At 45.2% G+C, this 27,791-nt stretch overlaps 1 protein-coding gene across 2 annotated transcripts in view; it reads left to right on the forward strand.

Annotated features, from left to right (window-relative positions):
• CAMTA1 (calmodulin binding transcription activator 1) overlaps positions 1 to 27,791 on the forward strand; it is a 3,052,768-nt gene that overhangs the window by 2,223,934 nt on the left and 801,043 nt on the right. For both annotated transcript variants that reach the window (XM_085604480.1, XM_085604488.1), the window contains exon 6: positions 8,142 to 8,295. In XM_085604480.1, the coding sequence (XP_085460606.1) occupies positions 8,142 to 8,295 (154 nt within the window). The remainder of the gene's footprint in view (positions 1 to 8,141; positions 8,296 to 27,791) is intronic.

Consider the following 27,791-nt stretch of genomic DNA (forward strand, 5'->3'; position numbering starts at 1 on the left):
CGTTTATGAAATGTAAGCTGACCACTATGACTCGGCCACAAAGGCAAATCTGTACAGGGCCCCATTTCACACTGGCTATAGAATGCCAGGTCTATCTATAATAAGATGATATTCATCACTGCTTCTTTCACACCCTGCCACTTCATTTCTCAACGATTTCAGAGAGGTAGATAGACTCTATTGTTACTGCTACACCAACATCCCTCGACACAAACTACATCACAGGTATCCAAGCAACCATTTTTTCTGAAATCGAGGTAAAATTAGCTGTATCTGAACAAATCATTTACAACCACATCAATCCCTCCAGTTAAGCCCCCTCCCCCAATTCTCTTGCAAACATTTGTCCTTCGCTCTTTTAGGGCTAACACAAGTGACGGCCACTGCACAACAAAGATGGGGGCGGGAGGAGGGCATGGGGAGGATTGAGGGTAAAAACTAAAATATTTTATAAAAGTACCTCTTGCTGTCCGGGCACCGATGGACGCCTGGGTGCTTCGCGCACAGCAGTCTCTGGGAAGGCACAGGCTGCCCAGCCATGCCAGATGCTGCTCTCATGCTTTGAGAGCAGCGCCAGGATTGGTCTGAGCAGCCTGCTGTGCCGCTCAGACATTGTCTGGGAGCCTGCTTCTTTTCTCCAACCTAGCTGTTGGAGAAATAGATGTGCAAATTGTCTATTTGGCCGGCTTGAGATGGCCGGCCAAAATTACATGCGCACTTCTAAGTGCCCAATCCTGCCTGTTATGGCCCCACATGCAAAGTGAACCAGAGCCCCTCAAACAAAAAAGATGATATTATTGTTTTAATATAATTTTATGTTTCTGTGATGGACTCTGACCAGTGGGGTGACACTCCTCCGCCATTACGTAGGAGCCACCCCTGGCCAACACTCTGCTGATCTTCCCTCATCTGGGTGCTAGCAGTACACCCTTCAATGATCTGGATGCATTCCTAGATTCTGCCTCCTCTATAACATAATAACACTTGTCAACATAAAGCTCAACGTGAGTTTAAAAAAGGACAAAAATGCACTTTTGCATCTCCTTGCAGACTTTTCCAACATGAACCTCACTCCTCGCCTATCTAATTCCCTCAATCTCATTCTGCTTTGCAAAACTTTCTTCAAAACCCACCTTCACTGACCGACCGTGTCTTGATTAAAAGATCCCCCATGGCGGTCTAAAAATGTTATCAAGCATCTCCCTCAACTGGAAGATTTACACACAGAGAGAAATTGAAATTTATTCATGGTGTTTTCGGCCAACAATGAGAAGCACAGCAGCCTTTCATATAACAAATGATACATACATAATTACAAAATAGAAGAGAACAAATAGAAAAGAAAGAAGAAAGTATTTCTAATGAAAACCTGGGATACGCCAGGAGACGAGAGAGAGGATGGATGGATGGATGGATGGATGGATGGATGGATGGATGGATGGATGGATGGATGGATGGATGGATGGATGGATGGATGGATGGATGGAAAGAGAGAGATTGCACGATGAGACGAAGGGATCGGGGCTGGTTTGAGCATTTTGGCCAGGGCTGCTTTTAATTCCCTAGACCGACCCTAGATAACCCCAGTCATCTGCAGTTGCAAAACAACATAGTGCATTCAATGCAAATAGAGTAAATCACCTACCACCAAGCCCCTACTGCTGTACGAACTGGCCCTACTCTAGCCACGGGACCCTGCAGAATCAAACTGCTTTAAAGATCTCGTGACTCCCAGCAGCCACAACCCTTTGTTACACTTCCTGCTGAAATAAATACAAGCAAGCACTGAATTTGGAACATACTTCTGACATAAGAGCGCCAAAGTAGGTACTACCTTGACAGTGATACAGAAGAGGCAACAGGTGTGGTGATGTCAGAGATGTTGGTACCCGGACGGATATAAAGGAGAGCCTGTCATAGAATATTCAGAAGACAGTCATTTGCTTCCTTGTGCTTCAGGACAGGAATAATTCCTTCACTGTAGCAAGTAGCCCAAGATAGATTAGCAATTTAGAGGGTGTACTCTTAGAGACATTAAATAGTCTAAATTATTAAAAATAAATATCTTCACAACTCAGCTGCTCAGCAGCTTGCTTCCTCAAACCTGCTTGTGACCGAAGAGTACCAACACTGCACAGAACAATGCACACAAGCTTAAAAAGCATACTTAGACAATCTTCCTCAAAAGCAGCCTTGCTGCCCAATCCCCTGGCTCCTGACCTACATACAGCTAAGCTCTACAAAGGCCTGGATATTATCCAAACCAGCACAACCTCATCTGGGATCACATCAAGAAAGCAAAGTTGGCAGAGAAGTGGCTGACACTGAGTAATAATGGGGGCACGTTTTTCTATAAACACACAAATTGAAGACAGCCTAGACAGGACATAGGAGTCCTGGTGCAACGTTTGCTAATGTCACAGGCAACCAATTGCATTGCAAAGATTTTTGGCGCCCCATGGAAAGTGATATTTTGTTGTTTTGGTTTATCTCTTTCTCTTTCAACAAGGCAAATCTTGAGACATTTGTTGTAATCTGGCTCTCTTCTGTGGTCCTTTGCGGTGGCACTATAAGGAAGCTACCTACAGTGGCACTTAAGTGGCACTGGACCTGCTGGCGACGTATCCAGGTACATATAACGATTTGAGTCACAGGCAAACACTGGAAAGATCTTTGGTCAAATACCTTTTCTAACCATTGAATAATAAAAGTAATGACATCAAATGCCAGTGATGTGTTGTCAGTCACCCATCATGGCAGCCAATGAGAGAGACTCTGCTTTCTCTGCTCGCAGGTTAGGTACCACACTCCTCATGTACTAAGCATTCGCGTGGTCTTTTTCATGTACAAAGGCCCCTAGAAAGGGGCACGTGGGCTGCATTTTATACATGACAAGGCTCTGATTCGTCAATAAATTACAATAAAGCATGTAATTCATTTTAGGTATCATTGGAGAAATTCAGTGTAGAATTCCCTTCACCCCACTGAAGGCTGCATGGCCCTGCTTCCTGGTGACTAAAGAGCAGATTCCTGACACCTAGTGCCGCCACCAATGACTCCAAACCAAACCCCGGTCATCTTAGCCCTCCACCATGCAGCCACCTGTTTTCTTAGTTGGGAGATTTGAGATCCACAGCCCCGAAATCTCACAGATTAACTATGGGCCTGCACAAGCTACATGTCAAGAGACATAAACCGTGATCACCTCTCTCTCATTTTTCTGAGCCCTAATATGCTTGTGGTCGATGGGCAACAATTATCTCAGGATTTTGATTCAGCTGAGCCTTTTCTTAGAATAGCAAACTTCCATGTCTCTGTCAGCTCTGGCTATTTTCCGCCCAGCCACTACCACCTATTCGAAGAATCACACCTTAGACCTGTCATCACCAGAGAGGCAGCAATCCCCCAAACAGACAAAAAAGTACCTCTGGGATGCTAAACACTCAAGCATCCCTTTGCACCCCTGCTTCCCAAACCAATTCACAGTGGCCCAGTCACCCAGCTCAAAATGAAAGTGCAGCTGTCTTTAAGATCACCCAACCAATGCAATTCCGCCTCATAACATGTTTATTTGAAAAGCGCACATATCACCAAAGAGTATCAAGGCACTAGATAACAGATGTTTTTTTGTTACCATATCAATGGTACTCATTTTATCGACCTCAGAAGTATGAAAGGCTGAGTGGACCTGCTGGGATTTGAACCTGTGACCATGAGCTCGAACACAGCTCCCTACAGTGGACGCATTATTCCAAAAAAACACCTTACCTGGCAATGAATATACAAATAGGCCATCTGGCTTATAACACCATAACCACCTTTCCAACAGGGTCCCTATTGGGATAGCGTCCCTCTGGAGTGCTAAAACCTCTTCATCTAACCTGAGCTCATTCCTGACAGATGTCACAGAGTACAAAAAGTTCTGCTATCGCTTTGAAGTTGCTTTGAGGGAAAATATGAATCCTCTCCTCAGGCACTTAGCAAACAAATCAATGATTCTTATACATTTCCCAACATTCTGAAAAGAAGTTGCCACCTAACTGTCCAAACCCACCTTTTGTGTATCCTGCTGCTCACGTCTTCTGAGCAACGCTCCACCCCTAGTGACAGAGGCGAAGAAGGAAGCCTCCTCATTACCTCAAAAGATCACACAGATGCCTGGCTCTTTCTCAGCTCGAAGGCCCCTTCTGCCCTCGAGGGCAAAATGAGTAAAGCTTTTGTGTAGCATTTGTGCCTGACACCCACATTTTAACTTTGAGCACTAAGAATTAAAGACAAAGATTTGACCTAGGATGCAAAACAAGAGAGTGAAAGAGATGCCCACCTAGTGACTGAATTGCACAATATTAAGCCCGAACACGTGAGATCAATCCTGGCTCCTTACATGACCAAATTGTGTGAACCTGTGCAAATATTTTATTTCACCTTGCCTTCTTTTTCTTTATTATTGCATTTGTGAGCATCTTGAAATGTGTGAGTGGTTAAATAGATTAGAATGTTGCTCCATCTATAATAAGAATCTAGGCCACATACAGTGCTCTCATGACAACTGACTTGCCTCTTAGTTCACTAATAGCATAGTTGTCAGGGCTTAGAATAAATGTTTTGAAGTTCATGCTTAAGAACTATCACGTGTTATAAATGTTTCTCAATGCAGTGACATAATCTGATGTACTAAGCACTTCTGCATGTTAAAGAAATAAACTTTTTGAATTGTTCTTGAGAGATTGTATCATATTCCTACAAGATGTTTGTTGCATGATTTTACATGCCAAACATTTTTATGGGTCAACCTATGCATGGCCACACCCTTTATGGCATGACTCTGGCTGTTAATGTGTTGGCTCCCCTACCTCTAATATGTATTGCTCTTGCACTTTCTGAGTCACCATATCAGTGACAATGAGATCTATTCCGAATTCGCCGGGTCCTAGGATCACCTTACCCAAATGCCAGCAAATCACCACTGAAGAGACAACAGGTAGATATGGAGTCAAGCTGAACAGAGTCAGTACTGCTCCTCTTAGCCACCCACTGCATCACCCACTTTCCCAATCACTACCCAGTGTACTCCTACCTCTTCCCCATATCAAAACTGTCACCAAGAGAGTGTCGTTAAAAATACGTAATTTCGATTCCACATAGAAGTAACCAGTACCCTAGTGGAATCCAAGCTGGACAGCACTAGACTCCTCTGTGCAGGCCTGTTCAGACACCAACTCACTGCACACCAGCAGTCTTGAAGGCCGTCATTCACCTCATCATGCTACTATTAGGATATTTTGCTGACCAGCGGTAGACTATCACATAAACCTCCACTAAATTCCCCCATAATGTAACCTTCAGCATCTGCTGGTGCCCAGAGGTTATTCAGTCCAGCTGCGCCCTTACCGCCTTTTCCTAAAGAAAACATTAGGACCCACTTTCCGAAGTGGAGTAGAATTAGATTTGCAAATTAAATTTGCAGTTTGCGCAGTACAAATAACTTTGAGGAAAAAAAAAAGACTAAAATAAATACGCAAGGAAAACAAGTAGAGTACTAGACATCAACTTTAAATTAAGCTAATATCCAATTCAAATGGAAAGGGGCATTCAAACAAAAGCTGTGATTGCATTGCCTTAGTAACAGAGGTTCTGTGACAGGAGTGCTGTTTCCAAGACGGAGTTAGAGCTGCCGTTCCCGCGACAGAGATGCCACGCAGTTGTCGGCTTCCGGTGCACCCTTGGTCGGCCTCAGTTCGCGCGCGCCATTCCTATGGAAACACAGCACATTAGCGCGAATGGCGCACTTGGAACAATGTTAATGAGGCACTAAACAAACCTGTGGGATGGGCCTCCTGGATCTTCAGAGGAAAACAAAATCTGTCTGATGGAAACTCTGAGAGGAAAGAGGAGGCATCTTGATGGCTTCATTAGCATGTTACCGGCGATATTTGTGTGCTGGCGCCTAACTACCGCCTCTAAATCCAAGGGCGTCTCTGCGAAGAAGCGGCCGGGAGTCAGCCTGTGCCGCGAAGGACACTCCTGGGGTCCCTTTTTAGTGCTGTCAACTTCCCCCTCACCCTTTCTCTTGAGTCTTTTTTTTCTGTCGCTCATGAAAAAAACACGACATGTTTATGTGCGCTTGGAAGAGGAATCCTCTGCGCGAGGGGAGCAGGGAGTAAAACCAGAACTGATGAGAAAGCTGTTTTCTTGCTTCAGTTTGTAGAGGCCTGTATGATGCTCCGTGTTCCAGTGCTGTAGACACAAGTATATAACACCAAAAGCCACTGGAGTTTAGCTTTTTCTGCATATTTAGGGATTTGCTACATAATCCATCATCTTCAGATTTTATCAAACATATTCGCGCTTTAAAGGATCAAGTTACTAAAAACAGCAACATGTGTGTTCTTGCCCAGTGGAAGTCCCTTCGCAAATGCTGACTAGTTACCTTTCAGTTGCGCATTGCTATATTTGGCTGTCAAACTCGTCCTAACGAGGTGATGCCTTTGCCCAGATATCATTAAAAGTGAGAAAATAATAAAGTAATACTATCTAAAAATGTTCCGCATTATTCTGCATGATTTTCCTCTGATTACCACATAATTTAGTCAACATTGCCACCCCTGCCACATAATTTTCAGTGGCCCTGATAATACCATTTTCTTTTTACAGGTGATTCAGTTTACTTTGTGTGCAATATGGTATGATATGAATCTTTATGAACATAACTCAACTTGTTCACTCAAGCAATTGGTGAATGAGATTTTTCTTCATATTTCGATTTTGAAATACAATACAAATACTAGTAATACATTCTGGGCACAGTTTAGACATTATGGTGCTGGGGGAGGAATTGGAGTTTTTCGCAACAGCAAATACAAAATGCGAAAGTGCAGCACTGTATAAAAAAAACCTACTATTTAAAAAATATATTATTTTTTGCCTTCCTTTGGTTATGGGTTGAGTTGTTGGCGAAACACTTCAGAAATCCTGTTAGTGACGGTTGAGGCGAGATGTCTGACAGACTGGGCTTGTGTGGAAGTTTCAGAGATGCAAGATGTTTGCCAAGCGCGACTATCAGGAAGCGCGCCCTTAGGACCCGGCACCCCCCGCCCCTGAGACACACCCTTTAGGGGGAGGCGGCGGCTTGACCGGCAGCCGGATTGGTAGCCGGTCGGCAGTTGTCCTTCCGGGTCATCCAACGTTGGGCGAACGTGCACTTCCGGCTGGGATGAGTGGAGGCGGGGCGTGGGGGCTATTTAGGCCCGCTTCTCTCCTCCACTCATCCTCTCTTCCTGCTGATACGACGGCTCACCACTCATGGACGCAGGTGGGTTGCGCCTTGCGTGGTTTCTCAAACGGCGGGGACGCGAGCCTGGAGGCCCCTTGGTGCTGGAGGGTATTAGGGTCAAGAAGAATAATTAGGCTGTGAATTCTGAACACTAGGTTTTTAATGTGTGATGCTTTAAATTCATAGCCTAAATTGTCAAATGATATTTGATTGTCATGTTTGTGAAGATTTGTTGTATTAAACATGGCCTGTTTTTCCCACACCTTGAGTGAGGTTGCTTTGTGGGTACATGAGGTGGAGCAGGGGCGAGATGGGGGGGTCCGGGTTCTATGAAGCAGTATGCATGTTTGGTCATCTATGCATTTCGAGTTTCATAGTTTGATTCAATCCTCAATGTATTGAGAGCCATCTCCACAACATGATTTATGCATAATGGCAGGCAGTGTGAAGTCTGTGCAACCTTGGATTGGAAGCAAATATAGCCATCTCAAGATATTGGTGACACATCTCCACTGGGTTGGTTGCAGTGTTTTGGAGTTTTTGACATTAAAGGATAAGATTTTTTGGTGGTCAGCAGTATGTTCATTTTAGTCTGACTACTGTGTAGATGCTTATGGCCAGGTGGTTTTCTGGCCCAATTGACGCAATTGGGAAAACTGCTTTTAGTAGTTTTCTATGCACAATATTGTTCATCTGTGTGCGCTGGCTAAAACTGTTTACTGTGATCCAATCAACCTTCTCTGGGGGTGGGAAATGACTGTTTTGCAATTGATGGTTCTTTTCTCTATTTCATAGATATTCTTGCATTTGAAGGGAATTTGTTAGTAAAATCAGATATCTAACCATGCCCCTCATTACTATATTTCAGAATCCTGACATTGTGCTGGTGCACTACCTGAATGTGCCTGCCATTGAGGACTGTGGGAAGCCATGTGGCCCAATTCTGTGCTCCATCAACACCGACAAGAAGGAATGGGCGAAGTGGACCAAAGAGGAACTGATTGGACAGCTTAAGCCTATGTGTGAGTACCACATTTTATTTAGCTATGCAGACAAACTTGGTGCGAGCCAGGGTCCCGGAAGGAAACCATACCAAACCATGCCAAAAAATACAGTTGTTATCCCCAAACTAATATTCCAGGACCTCCTGGTTTTTGGTGGATCTGATTTTTTTTTCTCCAAACTAGTTAAGTTTGTAATTAAGATGATCATCCATTTATTCTCTATAACTCCCTTTTACTTGCGCTTGTTATTTTATCTTCTGATTTATTTCTTCTATAAATGTGCACTTTCTATGGAATCCCTCATTGCTTTCGGTGTGAAAGCTGTTAAAATGTTTTTTATGTTTTCTGCATTTTTAGATGCTTTGCACACGTAATTTTACTTTTGTAGATCTTCGTATTACTTGCCTTGCTGGCACAGCGGTGCATGTTGTTCATGTATTAATTATTAGTTGTGCCGCAAATAATCACAATTGATTGGTACATCATATAACTCTGATACATTTTTGTTCTGCCTGCGCAATAAAACATTGAAATAAAATGAAAGACATTGAGAGATGTCACGATTTTTCATGTATTATATATGTCAACAGAAAGAGTGGTGCCTAGTTTTATTGTTCTCAGCGGATCTATGTCATAGGAATGTGTTTATCTTCAAATCGAATGTAGATAGGGATAACACGGCCCTTTAATGCTGCCTTTGTCTCTATGAGATGTCCCCGGCTCTGTGCTTCATATATACGTAGGTACTGGCCAGAGATGCACTTGGTCGGATTCATGTAGTTCTACTATAGATACATTGATTCTACATTGTCTCTTGCTCTGTGTTTTATAGATTATAAACTACTGGTACCAGATAATGACTGCCTGTGGCTTCTAAGAACTCAAAATGCTTATTTGCCCTGAAAGGGATAAAACGTTCCCTTCCAGTATGTTCAATTTCAATATGGACTTTTGACAACTGCATTGCATTGATTTGAAATTGTATTTATGTAGCGCTTATGATGCTTCACATATTTCCAGGTACATTTTCGGAACCCAAAATTAATTGACTCTTTGTGTACAGCTTTATGGTACTATATTTTAACTACGAATCTATCCCAGCCACCCTAGGAGAGTTTTTAAATAGAAATTTGGACCCTGGCGGTAGGAATGCAACTTTTAAGCACGCAGTCATGTACTTGAAACTGCCAAACCCAGGCCTTACTACAGTGGCCTTTCTTTCTAGGGGCTGTCACATATATCTTAAGTGCAGCGGCTGCCGCTATAAACAAAGGGTGGTGGGGCAGGTGGCGGGAATGTGGGAGGAGTTGCGCAGGGGGCAGAAATACTATATTTATTTATATATTTTAAAACATCCGTTAGCCGCCGGCTGCCTCCAGCGTCCCGTTGCCTCTCCTTTTCCTGCCTGGTCCCAGCAGCCCCTGGGACAGACTCCCATCCAATCCCCGTGCTGCAGGGCAGCGCAGGGATTGGCCTGAGCGGGCTAGGAAGACGCTCCGCTCAGGCCAGGGAGTCTGTGGGGTTACTCCAGCCCGGCTGCTCAATGCAACTGAGCTGGAGCACACCTAAGTGTGCATGTGTCTTTTGGTGGGCCTGAGACGGCCGGACAAACACACATGAGCACTTAGGGAGTGGCGTTCAAGTAGCACTTCTCCTCCTCCCTCCCTTGCCTCAGCCTCGCTTCTCCCTACAGTGCTGGCGCAGAGCCGGCAAATTAAGTAAGAACGTAGTTTTATTTTTCCTCTGCTGGCTCTGAGCCAGGCAGTGGGGCGACCACTGCTTCAGTTGCATCATTCAGACATCCACCTCCTCACAATACAAATACATATGTACTCGTATAGGGACATGCGTCAGAATGGTGCAACATTCTGGGGATGTCCTCTGCAGCTCCAGGAACTAATGAGAGTGCCCGGAAAGCATGATGGTGCCAATCAGGGGCAGATTAGATTACTATCACCTATGGAGAAAAACGTATGACGAAAAATATGTTTTAAAAAAAAAACTTCTGGTCAAGGTTATAGGAGGTGGGTCTGTTTATTTACATCAAAAACTGTGCCACTAGTTTGGCACTTTAACTGACTTAAAGCAAACTCCACCCTCAAACAGGTCTCCTAGCCTCACCAATAATCTACAGGATAAAAAAGTTATAAAGGTGTGTTTTGTCAAGGTCTTTAGTTTAAAAAAAATAATAAATGGCTATTTGTGCTGATAGCTAGATGAAGATGGGAAAGGGTGCTTCTTGGACCTGGCTTTTTTTGTAGGGTTATCCCCAAACTTTTTGTCTTCTTCCACCTATTTTAATGACCCTCTTTTTGTTGGCTTTAGGACTCTGGGCAATTTACCACTGCTAATCAGTGCTAAAGTGCATATGCTCCCTCCTTTAGAAACATGGCATGATTGGTTTCTCCATGATGTGTGTATTTGATTTACAGATAAATCCCTAGTACAGTGCACTATGTGGAATATGTGTCTCTTTTACTTTATTTACGACCAAACATCAAACAAGTTTCGGCTATTGCTAGCCTTTCTCAATGAGCACATAGATAGATAGATAGAGATAGAGAGAGAGAGAGAGAGAGAGAGAGAGAGAGAGAGAGAGAGAGAGAGAGAGAGAGAGAGAGAGAGAGAGAGAGATCTCGCAAATCAGTTATAAATTATCCTATAAAATTCCATAGCCAGAATATAGACTACCAAATATTGTGAATGTGAGTATATATAGGAAAGTACCGGTTTACTACTTTATCCCCAAATCAATACACTGTATTCTGGTAGGCAATATTCTGAGGACAATATTTTATAGGTGATATTCTGGTAGAATACCTGATGCTGTTGAACTCCCATGGTGCAACGCAGCTACCAGCACACAGAGCTCCCGCTTAGATAGAGGCCTCTCATATGGGGGTGGTCCACTTCATAGGCATTTTAGAGGTTTTTCCCCACACGGTTATAAGATGATTTCATCTCAAATTGCAATGCAGGATTCCTTTTACAACCATTGAATTCTAGAATTGTGTTACAATGTATTTATTCGAGTCAAACCTCGACTACAAATCCCAGAATGCCTTTGGCAGTTAAATGAACACCGGGTATTGAAACCCCTACTGGCCCTGAAGCTTTGAAGTCAGCAGATAACATCACCTCTTCTGATTTTACAGGAGGCCCATCATATTGCAGTTCACGAGGGCTACAAATAGACTCAATTTTAATTCTGCATCTGCTGTACGGGCACGCTCTCTTTGAAAGGAGCTCTGCCCTTGCAGAAAAAAAGGATGTCTAGAGGTGAGGGGCCGCCTGCCCGGGCTCTGGTGCGGAAGATAGTGATGCCCCGCTGAGAAGCTATTCTAGGCCGCCCTCAGAAGCCACTCGCCTGGCCTCCAAGTAAAGTGGAGCGCTCAAAGCCGGCATTTCTGCAAACAAGGGCCGTCAAGTAGAAACTGAAACATTCGGAGCAAGTGCTCCCGCGGTTTCCGGCAGCTAATGTCCTCTTTCAGATGAGGGCTTGCAGCGTTTGAGAATGAAATGAAAAGGCAGTGTGTGGATTAGAAATCTTCTGAGCAGCGAGCCATTTCTGTAGGCGAGATTTGTGTCTCCCGAAGTACTTAAGTGCGTCGCCCTTGGGGAGCAGATCATGCATACGTATGTATGAACACATGTATGAAGGTGCATTAATGCTGAACATTCCACACCCCAGGCTGCTTCTGACTAGCGAATACAGCTGTAGATGTGGAAGGGAGAGCAAAAGAAAGGCGGGGTGGCAACAAGAGGTAGGGAGGAGAACATGATGCCACATGTTATGCTTTGTGTGTATTGAGGTTGCATTTACATATCCCTAGCAGCAGCGCTTAATTCGTAAAAAAAATATATATATATATATCAGTGCTTACGTCAGGAGTCTACTGGATCTTGCAGCATCCCACTGCCCGTGCCTGTGCCGCCAATGACATTACCATCACAGCTACTAACCATCACACTCCTACAAGTGTGACAATTCGGATTATTCGAGGCCAGCCACAGCGATAAGAATGGCTTGGGTGGCAGGTATTAGCCATTTTTAAGGTATATTGAAGTACTCAACAACTGTGTTGTGCTAATCTCAAAATTGGACAAACAGCGCCACCATGCAGCGGACTGTAATAAGTGCCAGTGTTGACAATTAAGAGCGGATGCCGACCACCGTAAACCACTGGCTCAAATTAAGAACTGCTAGGAAGGTGCTAAAGCACAGTAGGAGATGGGTAGTGCATGCTTGTGTTGAAGTGCACCTGTCATGTGGCCTTCATGAGTAGTGGTCTGATGTCGGTTGAAGACCAGTTTGGGCTTTTATCTTTTGTTGCTGAGACTTGGAGTGTAGTGACGCAAACTGATTGTGAGACCACTCTGTTTTCTAAAATGATAGGGCAATAAGGGAGAGAAATGTGTTGAAAAAGTGTGGCCTACATGGAAATTGTTTTGGTTTTGTACGTAGATGGCATCCTGCTCCTGTTGGGTTACATTTACACATAGCTGCAGCTAAAGGTGGAATAGAACAATGGAAAGTGCAAGATAGATGCACATATGGTAGTGACTGCCAAGCAAAAGAAGATTTGTTCCAGTTTTGCTTAGGTACCACCCACGGCCATCACAAGCAAAGGGCAGAGAGGGCGTTATGCACCAAACTCCATGCTTTTCAAGGCCCCATGTTCCTTTTGCAGCTAGAATTAGATTTCTAAAGCAAGCTTGCACTGGTTTATGCTTTCCTCATGTTTTATACTTAAACAAAGCAAACACAAGGGTTCTACACATCATGTTTTTGACCCAGTCCTCAAAAAAACCTTCGGAATCTCCTGATGCCGTATTACAGAAAGTACCCTAGGGGTTTAACGGGCATGTGCATCCTCTTTGTGCAACCCTGGGGCACCTTGGTATTACAGAAAGGGCCTCAGAAGCTTTAGCGGCCCCTTCTGTAATACAAATAGCCCTGGCGCACAGGTAGCGTCAGCACCATCATGAGAGAGCATTATCTTATTTGGATGGGGTAGTGGCCCCAAGCAAATGAGGGAATCACTTTGACTCTGTCCACGTGCCATATAATCGACACGGCGCAGAGGCAGACATGCCTTCAGGTGGAGCACTGACAGTGCACCAGAAAAAGTTGGCACACTGTCAAAAAGAGCAGCCGTCTGGATGGGTGGAAGGGGGGGTCACATGGACCAACTCTTCCCCAGACATCCACCTACCTGCAAGGGGATCTCTAATTCCTCTTGAAAGTGCCGGATGGGTGCCGCCTGCACTGTGAAACAGGGAGCAACTTTTAAGGAGCTGCTCCATACTTCCCTTAAATGCGATGCTCCCAAGGTGGCACGAGTTGGCAGTTGCCCTGAGGGCAGCGCATTCATCACACCCGTTCTTGTTCTTGGTTCATCACAGTAGGGCACATTTTCCAAGTTTGCAGCTGACGCACCTATTTAAATATGCACCAGGGCACAAAGATGGATAAAAAGGTGGCCTTTAAGTAATACGTGCTTTGGTATCAGTTTGTGTTATGTATTTTCCATCTCCCCAAGTCATTGAAGTAGGAACTGTCTGCTGCTTGTGGAAACAAGTTGGATAGTGCCCCAGTATGAGAGACACTGGAAAGAGTAATGTATTACGAGGATATTATGCTCCAATAACTAACATTTGATGCTCAAAATCAAAGTACGGTACAAAAGGGGGTGGTGATGGACGGAGCATCAGAACCAATCAGACGCTCACACCCAGTCAGCAGATCTGGGTTTGATCCATCACCGTTCTTTGGCCCACTCTGCCACCCCAGTTCAGACATGGCCATATGCAAATAAAAAATCAAAGTACAGCAGTTGAGAGCAGACGGGATGTCCTTTTCATTCATGCAGCTAGATTATGGACCTGGCTCCCCCAGATGTTATCAGGTGCTGCAGGCCCTCTAAGGTGTGATTAAGACCTGTGTTGTGTTGTTCGTTGGCATCTTCCCCTAGAACATATTTCCTAGTGCTTGATTTTCGTTTCAGGTTTTAAACATTTGGAAAATAAATGTTGTAGTCAATCCACCCTACAAATAGATCTCCTGCATTGAAACGTCCCCACAGAGGGTCAGTATGTTATCATCAGGATTTTGTGTGAACTAGCCACCCTTCACCACCTCAACACTGGTTAACAAAAACCTATAATTGAAAGGAGGCCCTGCTAGCCCTATGACCTACCAATCCAGTTGGCTTCCTTTGGACCATTCGTCATTCTCCTATGGACAACTCGAGCTTGAACCCTGCCATCTGTATTTCTGGCAATTAAAGCTGCGAAGAGGATTCGCATTTGCAGAGACTGGTCTTAAGTTTCTTGAGGGAATACAGTTTGTGACCATTCAAAGACAAAATATATTATACAAAAGACACTAATTCAAGCGGACAGCTGGCTATAAGTCACATTCAGAATATTTAAACACACAAGACCATCTTAAAAGCAAGCTAATGACCTGTCTGCCGCTCTGTACTGAAAGCATTCCTCACTCTCATGTTATTCTATGTCATGCCATGTTATGTTATTTCTGTAAAACGCAGCATGAAGTGATATGGCTTCTTGTCACTAAAAAGGCATTTAAACATAAAGGAAAGTTTTTAATGTCTATATTCCCTTAGAAGAGTTTATGAGATTTATTGTTAGCCCTAAAGGTAGAGTATTCCAGAGGTGAGGACAATAAACGAAAAACCTTTTCACTATATGTTAATTTTTTGAATGAGAGGCGGACCTGTTACATTACCAAAGAGGAACCAAGAGGGCAGACAGGAATTCATCTCCGAATTTTCGTTTTTAAGAACTCTCGAGCAGCCCCATATAAACACTTGTGTACTAAACACAGAGTTTTAAAAGAGATTCTTTTCTGGATAAGTGACAAATGATTTTCTTTGAGGAAATATCTTGCAGAGGCAAAATGTGAGGATAGAGTAACAAGCCTTGCAGCTTGGTCTCACCTCATTCTATTGACAAACAATTTTGGAACCTAAGGCAAAGGAGACAGGTGGGCGAGCAACACAAGAGCTAGGCTGAAGGAGAGAAGCCTCAGAAAGCAGGTTGGCTTGGAATTCTACTTGTCCAGTGCCCCTCCATCTTGAGCCCATCAGTGGATCCCACTGTGGCTCGTGGGCATTTGTAACTAGTGCGGTTAACTCTGGAATGATAAGTCACTATGGCCCCTTCTCTCTTGTTTCCACTACAGCACAAATTCCCCTTCAAGCCTGCCATGATGGGAATACCTGTTCTTTGGCATTATGTATATTTACATTGTTTATTTAAGTTGCACAAAATAGAAGTTAGGGAGAAACCTGTAGAGGCCTTCTGCTGAGACTTAAGGTGAAAGAAAAACATCACCCTAATAGGAGAGACTGGTAAAGAAACTTTTGTTGATATGCACTGAGGTATGAAATCAAAATGAGTGCTTCGACCTGCACTCAGCAAGATAAGACAACCTGTTAGATTTCTATTCTAAGCCACCTATGAATTATTATCACACCCCATGATTCAGAGTAGCAGAAATGAGGCCGTTACTAATAGTTATTGCCCTCTGTCTCGGTGACACTTTTAACCAGCAGAGGCTGAACATTCTATTGCATGTTCGCAGGTATCATGAATAAATGTTACTTTAGAAATCATGAGGTAATGCCTGCTGCTCAGTTTATGGATCCCGAGGGAATGTTGAAGGTAGATAATGATGGTGAAGTTCAATTACCTCATGATAATGCCCCCGACAATATACTGCTTTGAGCTCTCTCATATAGAGTGACAGATGTTTAGAAACCTCCTTTGACAAGCGCGAAATATAATGAAGCGCGCACTTAGGACTCGGCCCCCCGGGCACCCAGGCACGCCCCCCCCCCTCACCCTTGGTGATCGTCATAGGTGGAGTAGCAGGTCGGCAACACGAGTAACTTCCGGGTCAACGTCGTGACGTCACTTCCGGCCGGCGCCCCGAGGGGGGGAGAGGGCGGGGGCCTATTTAGGGCGTCTTGCCCGTGTCCTCGCCCTCTCTTTGCTTACTGCGCCGGTACGCAGGGATTTCCTTTCTAATCTCGTCGGATTGTGCATGGCAGAGGACTGGCGCTTGGTGGAGTTTTACGGGACAGCAGCTGTGGGAGAGCATGGCGGCAGGTCCGGACGCAGGAGAGCAGTGGAGTGCCCGTATGGCCGGAAGTGCGGCGCGGCTTAAGATGAGGTGATTGAGCCATAAGTGGTGTCGGATTTTTGAGGTAAAGGGAAGGGAGCCTTTGTTGATTGTCTTGCATTAGCAGTGGCGTTGGTTTTTGGTCGTGTGTCTCTAATAACTCGGCGGGGGAACTGATGGGGGCATCGGCCGTTTTATGGGATCACATATATTGACACTCGCAGGGCCGCGGGAACTATGGGGGCTTAGATTGGTATCATACTAGTATCCTTGATAAAGAGTTGGAAAAGTGTTGCAAGTCAAAAGTAAATATTGCTTAACGATTGAATTTGATAAATCCATATCGTATCAAATTGTATGAACTATATATTGTCATGTTTGTGTGATGATTTGTAATAAACATGGCCTTTTTTACCCACAGCCCTGGTCGTCAAGTATTGATTTGTGGGTTTGGTTGGGGGGCGGGGCCGGGAGCCATCCTGGGGGTACGAGTCCTATGAAAAGCGTGAAATATAATGAAGCGCGCCCTTAGGACGCGGCCCCCGGGAACCCGGTCACGCCCCCCCCCTTTTGGTGGTCCTCATCGATGGAGTATAAGTGACTGCAGCGGGAATTACTTCTGGGGCAGCGCCGTGACGTCACTTCCGGCCGGAGCCGGCAACACCGAGGGGGAGAAGTGGGCGTGGGCCTATTTAGGGCAACTTGCCCTGGTCCTCGCCCTCTCTTCCCTACCGCGCCGCCCCGGGTATGCAGGGGATCCTTTGAGATCCGTGGTGTTGCGGCATTTGCTTTCTGAGCACTGTTACCTTTCAGGTGTGCTTCATGACATCATAACTAGAAACTTGGTGTGAAGTAAGAACTGGCAGCTAAATCTGGAAAACTGTGAAATGGAATGCTGTTTGCGTAATTTTCGAGGGCTGCTGTTAATGTGATGACTTTTTGTTTTTCAAACCTGTAAGCGCCCGATTCTGATTGGCGGGGGGGGGGGGGGATGGGGGGTATATCACATCGCAAGCGGTGCAGAGGGTGCTTTTTGCTGCCAGTTGTGGCCCTCTAGCTGTGAAAGCTGATTGGTTGGCGCAATATTTGTATTTCTTATCAACCGACCTTGGGGACCCAACCATTCCATGTTGCATGGCTTTCCCTGGTACCAGGACCTTCGGGTACCCTCAGTTTAAATAGAATGAATGTGTGTGGGGGGAGGGGGGATAAGGGCTATTCATAGCACAGCACAGACACGGAAAGCCCAGGTGACTGTTAAAACCCATAGCGCACCTGCTTTGACGCGAGTGGATTGAAAGTGCTCTTAAGAGAAGCAGTACCCAATTGCTCTAAAAAGGCTAATAAATCAGGTGCTAACCTAAGATAAATTTCCAAAAATGAAAGCCCAGCATCGCAAGCCGGAGGAGAATCAATACTGTTTCCCACAAGGCTATTTTAAGCCAATCGAAATAAGGCAAAAGGTGAGGCTACTTTTGAAGAAGAAAAATGCGCGGAGCTTTCAAAATTCTGCAGCGCATCGCGAAAATTATGTAGAAACGGCGAGCAGCAGCGCGTGAATCTAATCACGCTCGGCTCCGGCATGCCTTGGGAGGGCAGGAGACGTTCTCGCGCGCGGCTCACCGAAGTGCATATTCATGCGCACGCCTTGCTTGATATACACGCTTCCACAGTGAGACAGCACGGATCAGGGCTCTGGGCTGTGATCGGGCTTGGCACGCACGGAGGGCACCGCGCAGCGGGTTCTGGGAAAACAGAGGTCCGCCGAGCGCCAAGAAGACTTCAAGTTGGGTTCCAGCGTCGAGCACTCAGAGCGGCGCGCGTGCCAAGCACATTAGCTTCATTGCCTTTTGCACATAAATCTCATTTCTCTCGCAGGCCTCGCCGCGTGAGTTCCGGAGGCTTCCAGATCTCTCTTCCATGAGGCGGATTTGTTTATGTGATTGAATCAAAACGCTAGGCGCATTAGGACGCGCGTCAAACTCCCCTTCGCAGGCAGTCACTTAACTAGTTGCTTTATGCAGTTCCTACTGCGATTCAAAGCCAAGGTACAGAATCCTTTTTTTGTCGACGTAATGCCACATAGGCTGATGTATGTGGAGGGAAAAGTTCTCATTTAGTCATGTAGCTACATTTGGAGCATTTGGTGCAGTGGCACCGGGACCCCGAGCGGCCCATTGAACCCTGACAATGCTGTATTTTTTCAGCCCAACAACATCAGCCAATGAACAGTTTTCCTTGCTTGCACGAGGGTTCTTGGCATCCTTACTATGCTACTGTTTACCATCCAATAGTAGCTGTGTGGTATCTCCATGTCTATGCCCTGCATTCTTTCCTTAGTTTAATGTCCCCTGCTGCTCAGCCTGTGTGAGACATTAGAATGCTGGTATGTGTGTACGGAGTGAAAGTCAGCTGGAGTGCGTGCGTGCGCTGAACAGCAAGGATGCTGCTCACGGTGGGGCCTTCTTATTGCCATCTTCTTCCTGTAACTTATGTCTTATGCTAAGCCTATCCTAAAGAATAAACCATCTTGTTTTCACCTGTACTACTGACTACCCTGCATCCTCATTTACCACAGAACACTTAGCACAACACGCTAAAAACCATGAGCCAGCTGCAGTGCTTAATTTGTAAAATATTAAGTGCCAGGGCTCTGACCAGGAGGCCACTGCAGCTTGCACCACCCATCGCCCCTGTCATCTCTGCCAAAACAACTACTAACCATCTTTCTCTCGCATGTAAATGCAACAGTACAAATCATTCCAGGTCCCCAAAGCTAAAGGAAGGCTGGGGAGGCAGGTGTTAGTAATTTTATAATGTATATTGTTTTCCCAAATAACTGTGATACTGCTCATTTCTAAATTACATGAGCAGCACCACCTTGTGGCAGACTGCCCTAAGTGTGGTGTTGCCAATTAGGTGCCGGTGCCGAGCACCGGAAACCAATTAAGTGCCGGTGTTCAGCACCGGAAAGCACCGGCTCAAATTAAGCACTGGCCAGCTGTACAAAAGGTATTTTGCCACTGCAAAGCCTTCATTATGCTAAAAGGCAAGATTTAGGAATGCACAAATCCATAATGCAGTGTGGACTTTGTTAGATGCAAATAGCTTTGCAACTCCTACATCCACATTGCCAATTCTTGTGAATCACAAGGAAAAGAGGGCAGAGATGGGTGTCCCTCCTTTCTTGTGACTCACAAGGAAGTGTATTAAAAGGGTTGCAGCCCCATTTCCAATAACAAAGGGTTGCCTGGTTACCTACTTCTGAAGTCACTGGGTCTACATTCAGAAAGTGGAAGCCGTCGCTTGTGGACAGCTTCCACAGTGTGAATGTCTGCTATGTGAATGTCAGCTGTGGACACCAGGGAGAGGAGACATCAGTCTCTGGTCCTGTTGCATGTTCCTACCAATGTCCCTTTGCATCGTGCCATATTTCTTCTCATTTTCTTCACCGTCTATCAGTAACATAAGCAGTAAATACACTGTTCTGTGGACAGAGGCCTGCTGGCCCTTTTCTGACCTCCAGTCTTACATTTGCAGTGATTTGCAGAGGGAATCCTGCTTCATTAATATTCATGTGGCAGGATTTAGAAAGTATTCTTGCAAAAGGGCTTGTGCACATTATGAATATTGAATAGTCCTTGAAACTTGACCACAAGAGTCCTAGTCATAAAATTATGTAATACAAGTATCTGCTAAGTTTAAAAGGGAGAAGTGCCAAAATATCCATGTCATAAAATTCAACCTGCACATATATCAAATCCACGATATCGACTACCAACATATCGTCAAGGTAACCATTGACCTCGTACAAAATACCCACATTCTATAAATACAGATAATGAAATAAATACATCAAATAATATTCCGTGAAACCATTCTTGCGACTGCAATCTCTATAAATTATTTACGACTCCCACTTTATTAAGTGGGCTGATAAATTAAGAGTGAAGTGAGGAATACGAGTGGTCCTGAGAAAGACTAGGGTTAGATCCTCTTTGGGATTGCTCCAGCTTCTAGGCAAGATATTTTGATGCAGTTCCCTTCTATATCTCTGCTTGAGTAAGACCGTAAATGTTAAACGCCAGACTCGGACATCATACCTATGCCAGTTTTACAAGCGACTGCCAGAAGATAGCCTCTTATTTTCTGATCATTTGGATGCCTCAGCTGGTAGTCTATGACCAATACTGATTATCCCAGGCCTTTAGCAATGTGAGGCTGGTGTTCAGTAAAAGTTACTGCTAGACCTGGCATCTTTTGGCATGGTTCCCCCTGTCTTTTAGCTTCTGACCTCCTGTTTTTGATTGTGGGCTGAACTTCATTTTTGCTGGTTTTAGGACTCTGGGCACTTTATCACTGCTGACCAGTGCTAAAGTGCACGGGCTCTGCATCTGAAATGTAATGCTATTTGGTTTCTCCATGCTTGATATGATATGAAATGACATGATTGATAGATATGATATGGTTTCTCCATATTTGATTTACTAGTAATTCCCTAGTACAGTGTACTACATGTGCCCAGCGCCTGTAGTTCAAATGCTACTAGTGGGCCTGCAGCACTGGCTGTGCCACCCCTATGAGTAGCCCCTCAAACCTGCCACTGCAGGGCCTCTGTGTGGAGTTTTAAACTGCCTTGTTGACTTGGCAAGTTCACTTGCCATGCCCAAACCTTCCCTTATATTACATGTAAGGCACCCCTAAGGCAGGTCCGAGGTAGCCTAATGGGCAGGGTGCTGTGTATTTAAAAGGTTGGACATGTGTTTTTAAGTTTTACATGTCCTGGTAGTGAAGAGCTGTTGTGCTGCCAGGAGGGACAGCCTCTTTGCTGCTTGCTTTGCTGTATTAGCCAGCTGCCCGCCTGCTGCTTCTTGCCTAGGAGTGAGAGCACGGGGCTTTACTCTCTGCATCCTGCTTTCTACGGTTCTCGAATGGCTTGACTGAGCTTGCCTCCTGTTGCTGAAGTCTTAGGGACATCAAAGACTTCACCTGCATCTTTCTACCGGCACCTAGGCTCCTCTGCTGTTAGTCCTGCCCTGTCAAGTGGTGCCAAATCCAGTCCTGGGCACTTTGAGGTGAATTTGGTGCTGCACCAAGAAATCGCAACATCCACTCCAAAGTGTCAGTTCGGAACTGGTGCATCCCTGCGCAATCGCCGCTGCCTGCACTGAAGTCATGGTTCCCACTTGCCGAGTGCATGACTCATCAACAGCGACTTACACATCAGCCCGACTTTGCTGGAGCACCTCCGAAGAAGCACCACTGCGTTAGTCTTGAGCACCGCCTCACCGAAGTTTGTGATGCACCGCTCCGGTTCCAACGCAGCCTAAGCCCTCTGTGGCGTTCAACCGACACATGTCCTTCAGACCAGCGGTTCGACTTCGACACCATAGAATCAACGCATTGTGCTGTTGACATCAATTCATCCTTGATGCACGTCACCTTCAGGAACCAAGGCATCGCACCAGCAACCAACGCATCACCTCCTCTGTGCAACGCATTGTCCCTGGGCATTAAAGCTTCAACAACCTTGCACCGCCTTCAGGAACCAAAGCATCACTTGTTCTGGAAGGGGGTCTGCATGACTCCTGTATCCGGCTTGTGCTCCATCGCAGTCGGACAGAACTTTTGGATTTGTCCTGGTCAAGCACGACCAGGTAGCCCAAGTGGAGCTATTGACTTCTAAGAACAGCATTTTGATTTAATTTTTAAAAATTCATGACTTGACTTGTGTATGTTGGATTTTTGTCATATTGACCTTGTTTTACCCATATAAATAATGGTTATTTTTCTAAACTAGTGTGGAGTACTTTTGTGGTGTTTTCACTGTGTTACTGTGTGTGTCCGCGCGCACACGCGCACAAATACTTTACACATTGCCTTCTTAGTTTAACCTGACTGCTGTCTGCCAAACTACCAGAGGGTAAGCACAGGTAAACTTTTACTGTGTACTACCAATGGCGGTTCCTCCGCTAAGGCAGAGGAGTGTTGCCCCACTGCTTAGCAGCAGTCAAAGAAAGGAAAAGTAAAATGATAATAACTTGATGTTGTTATCATTTTATTTGTACCTGCTACATCAAAGTGTCATTCGCACTTAGCTTGTTCTCCACAAAAGGCTGCATTGCAGCCTTGGTGGAGAAAATGCCCAGGCAGTAGCGGCTGGTGACATTTCAAAGTGGTGAGGCGTAAGATAGGGCTTAGTTTTAAGTAGCACACACATTACCCGATCCCTTAGTAAACAATCATGAATGCCATAAAATAAGTAGTGCGCAGCACACATTTAGTTCAATTTAACCAACTCATGACTTTGGCTAATAACAATGTAAACACTTAGAATTTCCAACACTAAAATAGTAGAGCAGCTAAAAGTAACCATGCAGTGTGCTGTGTTAGAATGACCCAAAAACCAGCGGTTATTATCAAACCTCCTCATCGTCTTTTTTGCAACCTGGTTTCAACCGGTACCACACTTTTAATACTCCTCCATGTACTGCTCTAACTTGAGATGCTCTTCGGACATAAAATTCCACATGTGAAGCTCTTCACACCTCTTTTGGAGTTAGATTCATACTATATCAAATATTACAACATAAAGTAAAAAATTAACCATGTTAAAGTCACACCCACACAAACATGCGTCCGATGTGTTCATCCACCAATTTAGTTAATTGAGAATGACCTGCAGGTTACAATTACAGCAGCAGATACTTGTTCCCTTAAGTTAGCTTGTTCGAAGCGGAGGATACAGCCAGCAGGTAACAATATATCCCTGGCAAGCTTTCAATTCACCGTTTCCAAAGATCTGTACAACTCGCAGAGACCTCAAAGCGTGAATACATTCGAAGGGCTTCAATAACGTTTACTTTTCAGAAAATCGTCCTTTCCCACCTATACCCTCTCCCATGCACACCATCTCTAGTCTGGTACACTGCGGATAGTAACAGGAAATCTGCCCCTCAAGGCAGTTACCCCGGTATGGACAGACGACACAGGTGCAAACAGCATCATATATTTATTGACTGAGCCCTGGTCCTAGTAGCAGCAGCCCTGGTATCGGTACACACCAGTAACTGGCCTGGTACTGCCAGCAGTCCTTAGTACCAACGGCAGTACCCTCTGCCAAGCGACCTAAATGGTCCACTCCAGTCCACCCACTCCTTACTGTTGCTGCCATGCTTGTAACCCACCAATTCATGTAAGCCCACTTCCTGCTCACCTGTTGCAGAGTGTACGTGCAGCACCTCAGTGAAAGCAGCTGCAGCCCCAGGTACTGGCAGCCAGCCGTGGCCAGCGGCATGCTCATGGGAGGGGGCGTGGGGGGGAAGCGCAGGGGGATAACATTAAAAAAATAATGTTACCAATCACTCAGATCAGAATCCGCTGGTGCCCACCCGGCTGCTCCTGCAGACTCAGAGTCAGCCGGTTCCCGCGTCAAACGTGGTAGTCGAGTGGTGAACACGAGAAGTGTGTCTGCCTTGACGTGACGAGGAGGCTCTGACGTCACGCTTGCTTCTGTGCCACCTACGTCTCAGCCAATCCAGACGCTGCTCCAGCAGCAGCGCCAGGATTGGCTTAAGCAGTAGTGCGCATGTTCTGTATAGGGTTTCAAATTTTTGCGACCAGCCCGAACATGCGCACTAGGCTGCTCATTAGAAGAGCGGCATGGAACAACCCCGCTCTTCTAATGAGCAGCCTAGTGTGCGCATGTTCAGGGTTGGTCGCAAAATGTTTAAGCCCTAAACAGAACATGCGCACTCTTGCTGTGCGCTCCGCGGCACCTGATACTACTAGATATTATCATGGATGGCTCGCCGCTCAATGCATCATGCACACGCACTGAACTCCTCCAGCTGCCCCGCCCCCTTCTGTGCCGACTGCCTCCGGCGGCCTGAATTTGCCAATGTGAGTGAGAGAGTGACGGCAACGGCACGCATCAGTCAACTCTTCACTCATGCCTCAAATTAATTAGTGGGGCAACGCCCAAGCTCCCTAATGGACGCACCGCCCCTGTGCCCAGGCCCCCCATTCCCTGGCTGAGCGCTGAACTGTGGCGCTTAGACAATTCACAATGCTGCATTGCAGTGTTGTGATTGGCTCAAGGAAGCATGGGTGCTTCCTGATCGCCCCAGACGCGGAGGAGAGACGACGTGGGAGAGACGGAGCGATACCGTTTTTTTTCTTTTTTCTTACACCCCCCCTTACTCCCCACACCCTGCCACCCCTGATCTGTGCTGGCTGCCACTGTGTATTACACTTTCCTTGACTGAGTGTGGGACCCTACTTGAACAGGGTGCAATACTCTACCAACTAGAGACCCCATTACTAACATTGTTGTATATGGTTTCAAAAAAATACGGGGAAATTATTGTTAAAGAAGATTTCTCTCATGATTTTCAAAGGCTTGACAGGTGAGACCAGACAAAAGGTGGAAAAGAGGAAGAATATTGATGAAAACATAACAACCCTCTAGCCTTAGGATAAACTTCAGGTATTGGGTGGCTAGACCGCCCAGCATTGCGATTAGGTGGTTTCTAAAATGTCCACAGGCAAATTGTTAAATAAGGATAGGATTTATTTGCTGATGGGTTTCATTGCAAGAGTTCTCATATTAGATTCCATTTTTTATGTCCATAGTTCAGTTTAAAAGTAAGTTGAATGTTGACTCTGTGACTTCCAAGCACTGTACAGGTTCAGAAGAGAACTGTCAGGTATCTGTTAAAAGTGCCTAATAAGGGACACTGTGAAGACACTTGCTGTTAGGTATAGAAATTACCTGAGGCGAAGCAAGGCATATTTTATAGAGGAATCAGAGCTGCATGCTAACTTTAGTCACTTTGACACTCCATTTTTTCACATCTCGCTGCATAGAATTCGGATCAACATCCTTGGAGACTAAGAGAGTGAGAGCCCTTCCCCTGTTGCTAATGTGTAATAGCACCAAGTTCTCAATGGAGGAACTTCGTGGGCACATTTTTACAAGGAGCCATCATTGTACCTCCAAAATAAATGGTCAGTTTACACAACTGGTTTTGCTAGAACACCCTATTTGGACTGTACAGAAGTAATCCTCAGTCTCAGGACAAAGCTTAATCTACTGAGAATCCTCACAAGATAGCAGTTTAGACAGCGTCAGAGGTCAAGAAATCCTCAAAAGACCAAGAGACCTGCTACAGCTATCCAAGGGGTGCTTGTATTCCTATTCTTAAAGTGTGACTAGACGTGCCCATGGGAACCTGTGTATGTGTAACCAGGGCTGCACTAATGAAGTGTGTTGATCTGCCACCCCTGAGGGGCAAGGGGGCGTCACAAGGAAGCATGCACTGCATCAGCACTTGTGGGGACCTTCAAACACCCTACAACAAGTGTCTATAGACTACCTGCTTAACACCAAACAGCAGTGGGCAAACCCATCATTTTATGACGGAGCGCTGCATGCATCCACACTGCATGACTTTGAGGAAGCCTACATTTTTGTGTCATTAATTAGAGCATTGGATTGTTGAGTGCTCCATTAAAGACAATGGAGTGCTCCGGGCTTCTAATGGCTGGCAGATGTTCAGAGCATCAACATTCCAATATTTGTTTAAAGCAACAATAGCTATCAACCCCCTCGGGCTCTGTGAGGCCTTTGTTTTACAAATTAGAATATTCTGCCCTCTAGGGGCAGAATGTTCTAATAGCCTTAGAGCCCTCCGTAGTGTGCTCTACCGACCATTTATGGCCCGCTCCCTTGTTAAAGGCCCTTGCCTTCGGCTCAGGCCTTTAACGCTGGAGTGGGCCTTTAATGGCCGGTAGAGCCCGCCACTGCAGGCTCTGAGGCTATATTTGATGCTTCTCATTTTACAGACTGTGTAACGCATTGAGACATGGGTGTGCGCACATTGGAGCTATGCCAACTTTGCACAGTATAATCACTGAAGTCTTCAGCAGTGTGATGTTGTCTCCACCAAGTGCACACACACAAGCATGGTGCTTCACCGGCGGCCTAAAATAGAGCAGCAAATAACTTTTGATTAAAAAGATTCATAATAATCAGAAATCAAACATGCTATGCCCCCAGGTTGAGGAGCATAAACCAGTGTAGTGTATACATGATGCTGGACATGCTGGTCATCTGCTGTCCTCTACAATGACTGCTGATGCTTTTAGCAGTCGATGGCAGAGCTGATGGCTGCAGATGGAACATCAAACTACACGTTATTTCCATCACTGTCCTATTTCTTTATAGAACAGACGTGTTAATTGAATTGGATTCTGCAGAACATTTGGGTTAATGGGATGTGTTAATGTACCTCGTGTGGCCTTTGTGGAAATTGCCTGTGACGTACACCTGTGAATCATTTGGCCTCTTTGACTGCACTAGCGCCCCTGTTTAAACAACATGGCCACTGTCCATGACTGGGCCATGCTCAGATCTACTTCTGGAATATCAGCCCTGTAGGGTTTAACTAAGCAAAGCTGTTCCTATGTGAAGCACGTGGTCGTTGGTGAGCCTGCCAACTCCACAGTGCTTAGGCTGTCAGCCTGTCTTCCTACAGTCTTCGTGCCTGAGAAGCTGCCTGTTCCCCAATCATCTCCCTCTGGCCAAGACACGTCGATCGTAAGGCTTATGGATGCTACGTTGGTTTTTTACATGGCCTTTTCATGCCCAGTAGCGAAAATCTGAGATGTGGTTGTCCAACGCAGATGGTGTAGCCCGCTTTGGTTTCTGTGTTAATCTGTCATGACTGGCACTGCTGATCAAGGGCGTTTATTCTTGTTTGTGAAGCCCTAAATTGAAAAACAAACTTGGAAGAATTCCGTTTTTGATGTTGTACACCACGGACAATTTGGTCAATCTCTCTTTGTATAGTGTTTGGGCACCTTGTGTCAAAGGAAATCTGCGCACTGAATGACTGACAAAATGGATGACTTCTTAAGGATTTGAAAAACAATATCGTAATTTAAAGTGCGTTGTATTTGAAGGAGGAATCAAAATAGAGAGCAAAAGTAGGACATTAGGACTCCTGAAACTCCACATCACTTTAGTTCACTGAAATTTAATGTTAAAAATTGATAAACTTTGCATTTGGTAATCTAAATTGGGAAAAAAAATATATATATATATATATATATATATTCACTGAAAAAACCATAGGTTTCACACACGTTATAGTTAGGAATTAGCATTTAAAAAACCTTGCAAATTCACTTAAAAAAACATAGGTTTCACACGTTATAGTTAGCTGGACATTTCACTCGTGAAAAACCATTGAAATTCCCCCGTTATAGTTAGTGCAGGCAACTATAACTCACGCGACCGCAATCCTCTGCTGATGACGTCAGATATTACATCACTGTATTTAGACACTTATTTACCCAT

This window comes from Triturus cristatus, chromosome 1_2 (genome assembly GCF_964204655.1).
Source record: "Triturus cristatus chromosome 1_2, aTriCri1.1, whole genome shotgun sequence".
NCBI lineage: Eukaryota > Metazoa > Chordata > Amphibia > Caudata > Salamandridae > Triturus > Triturus cristatus.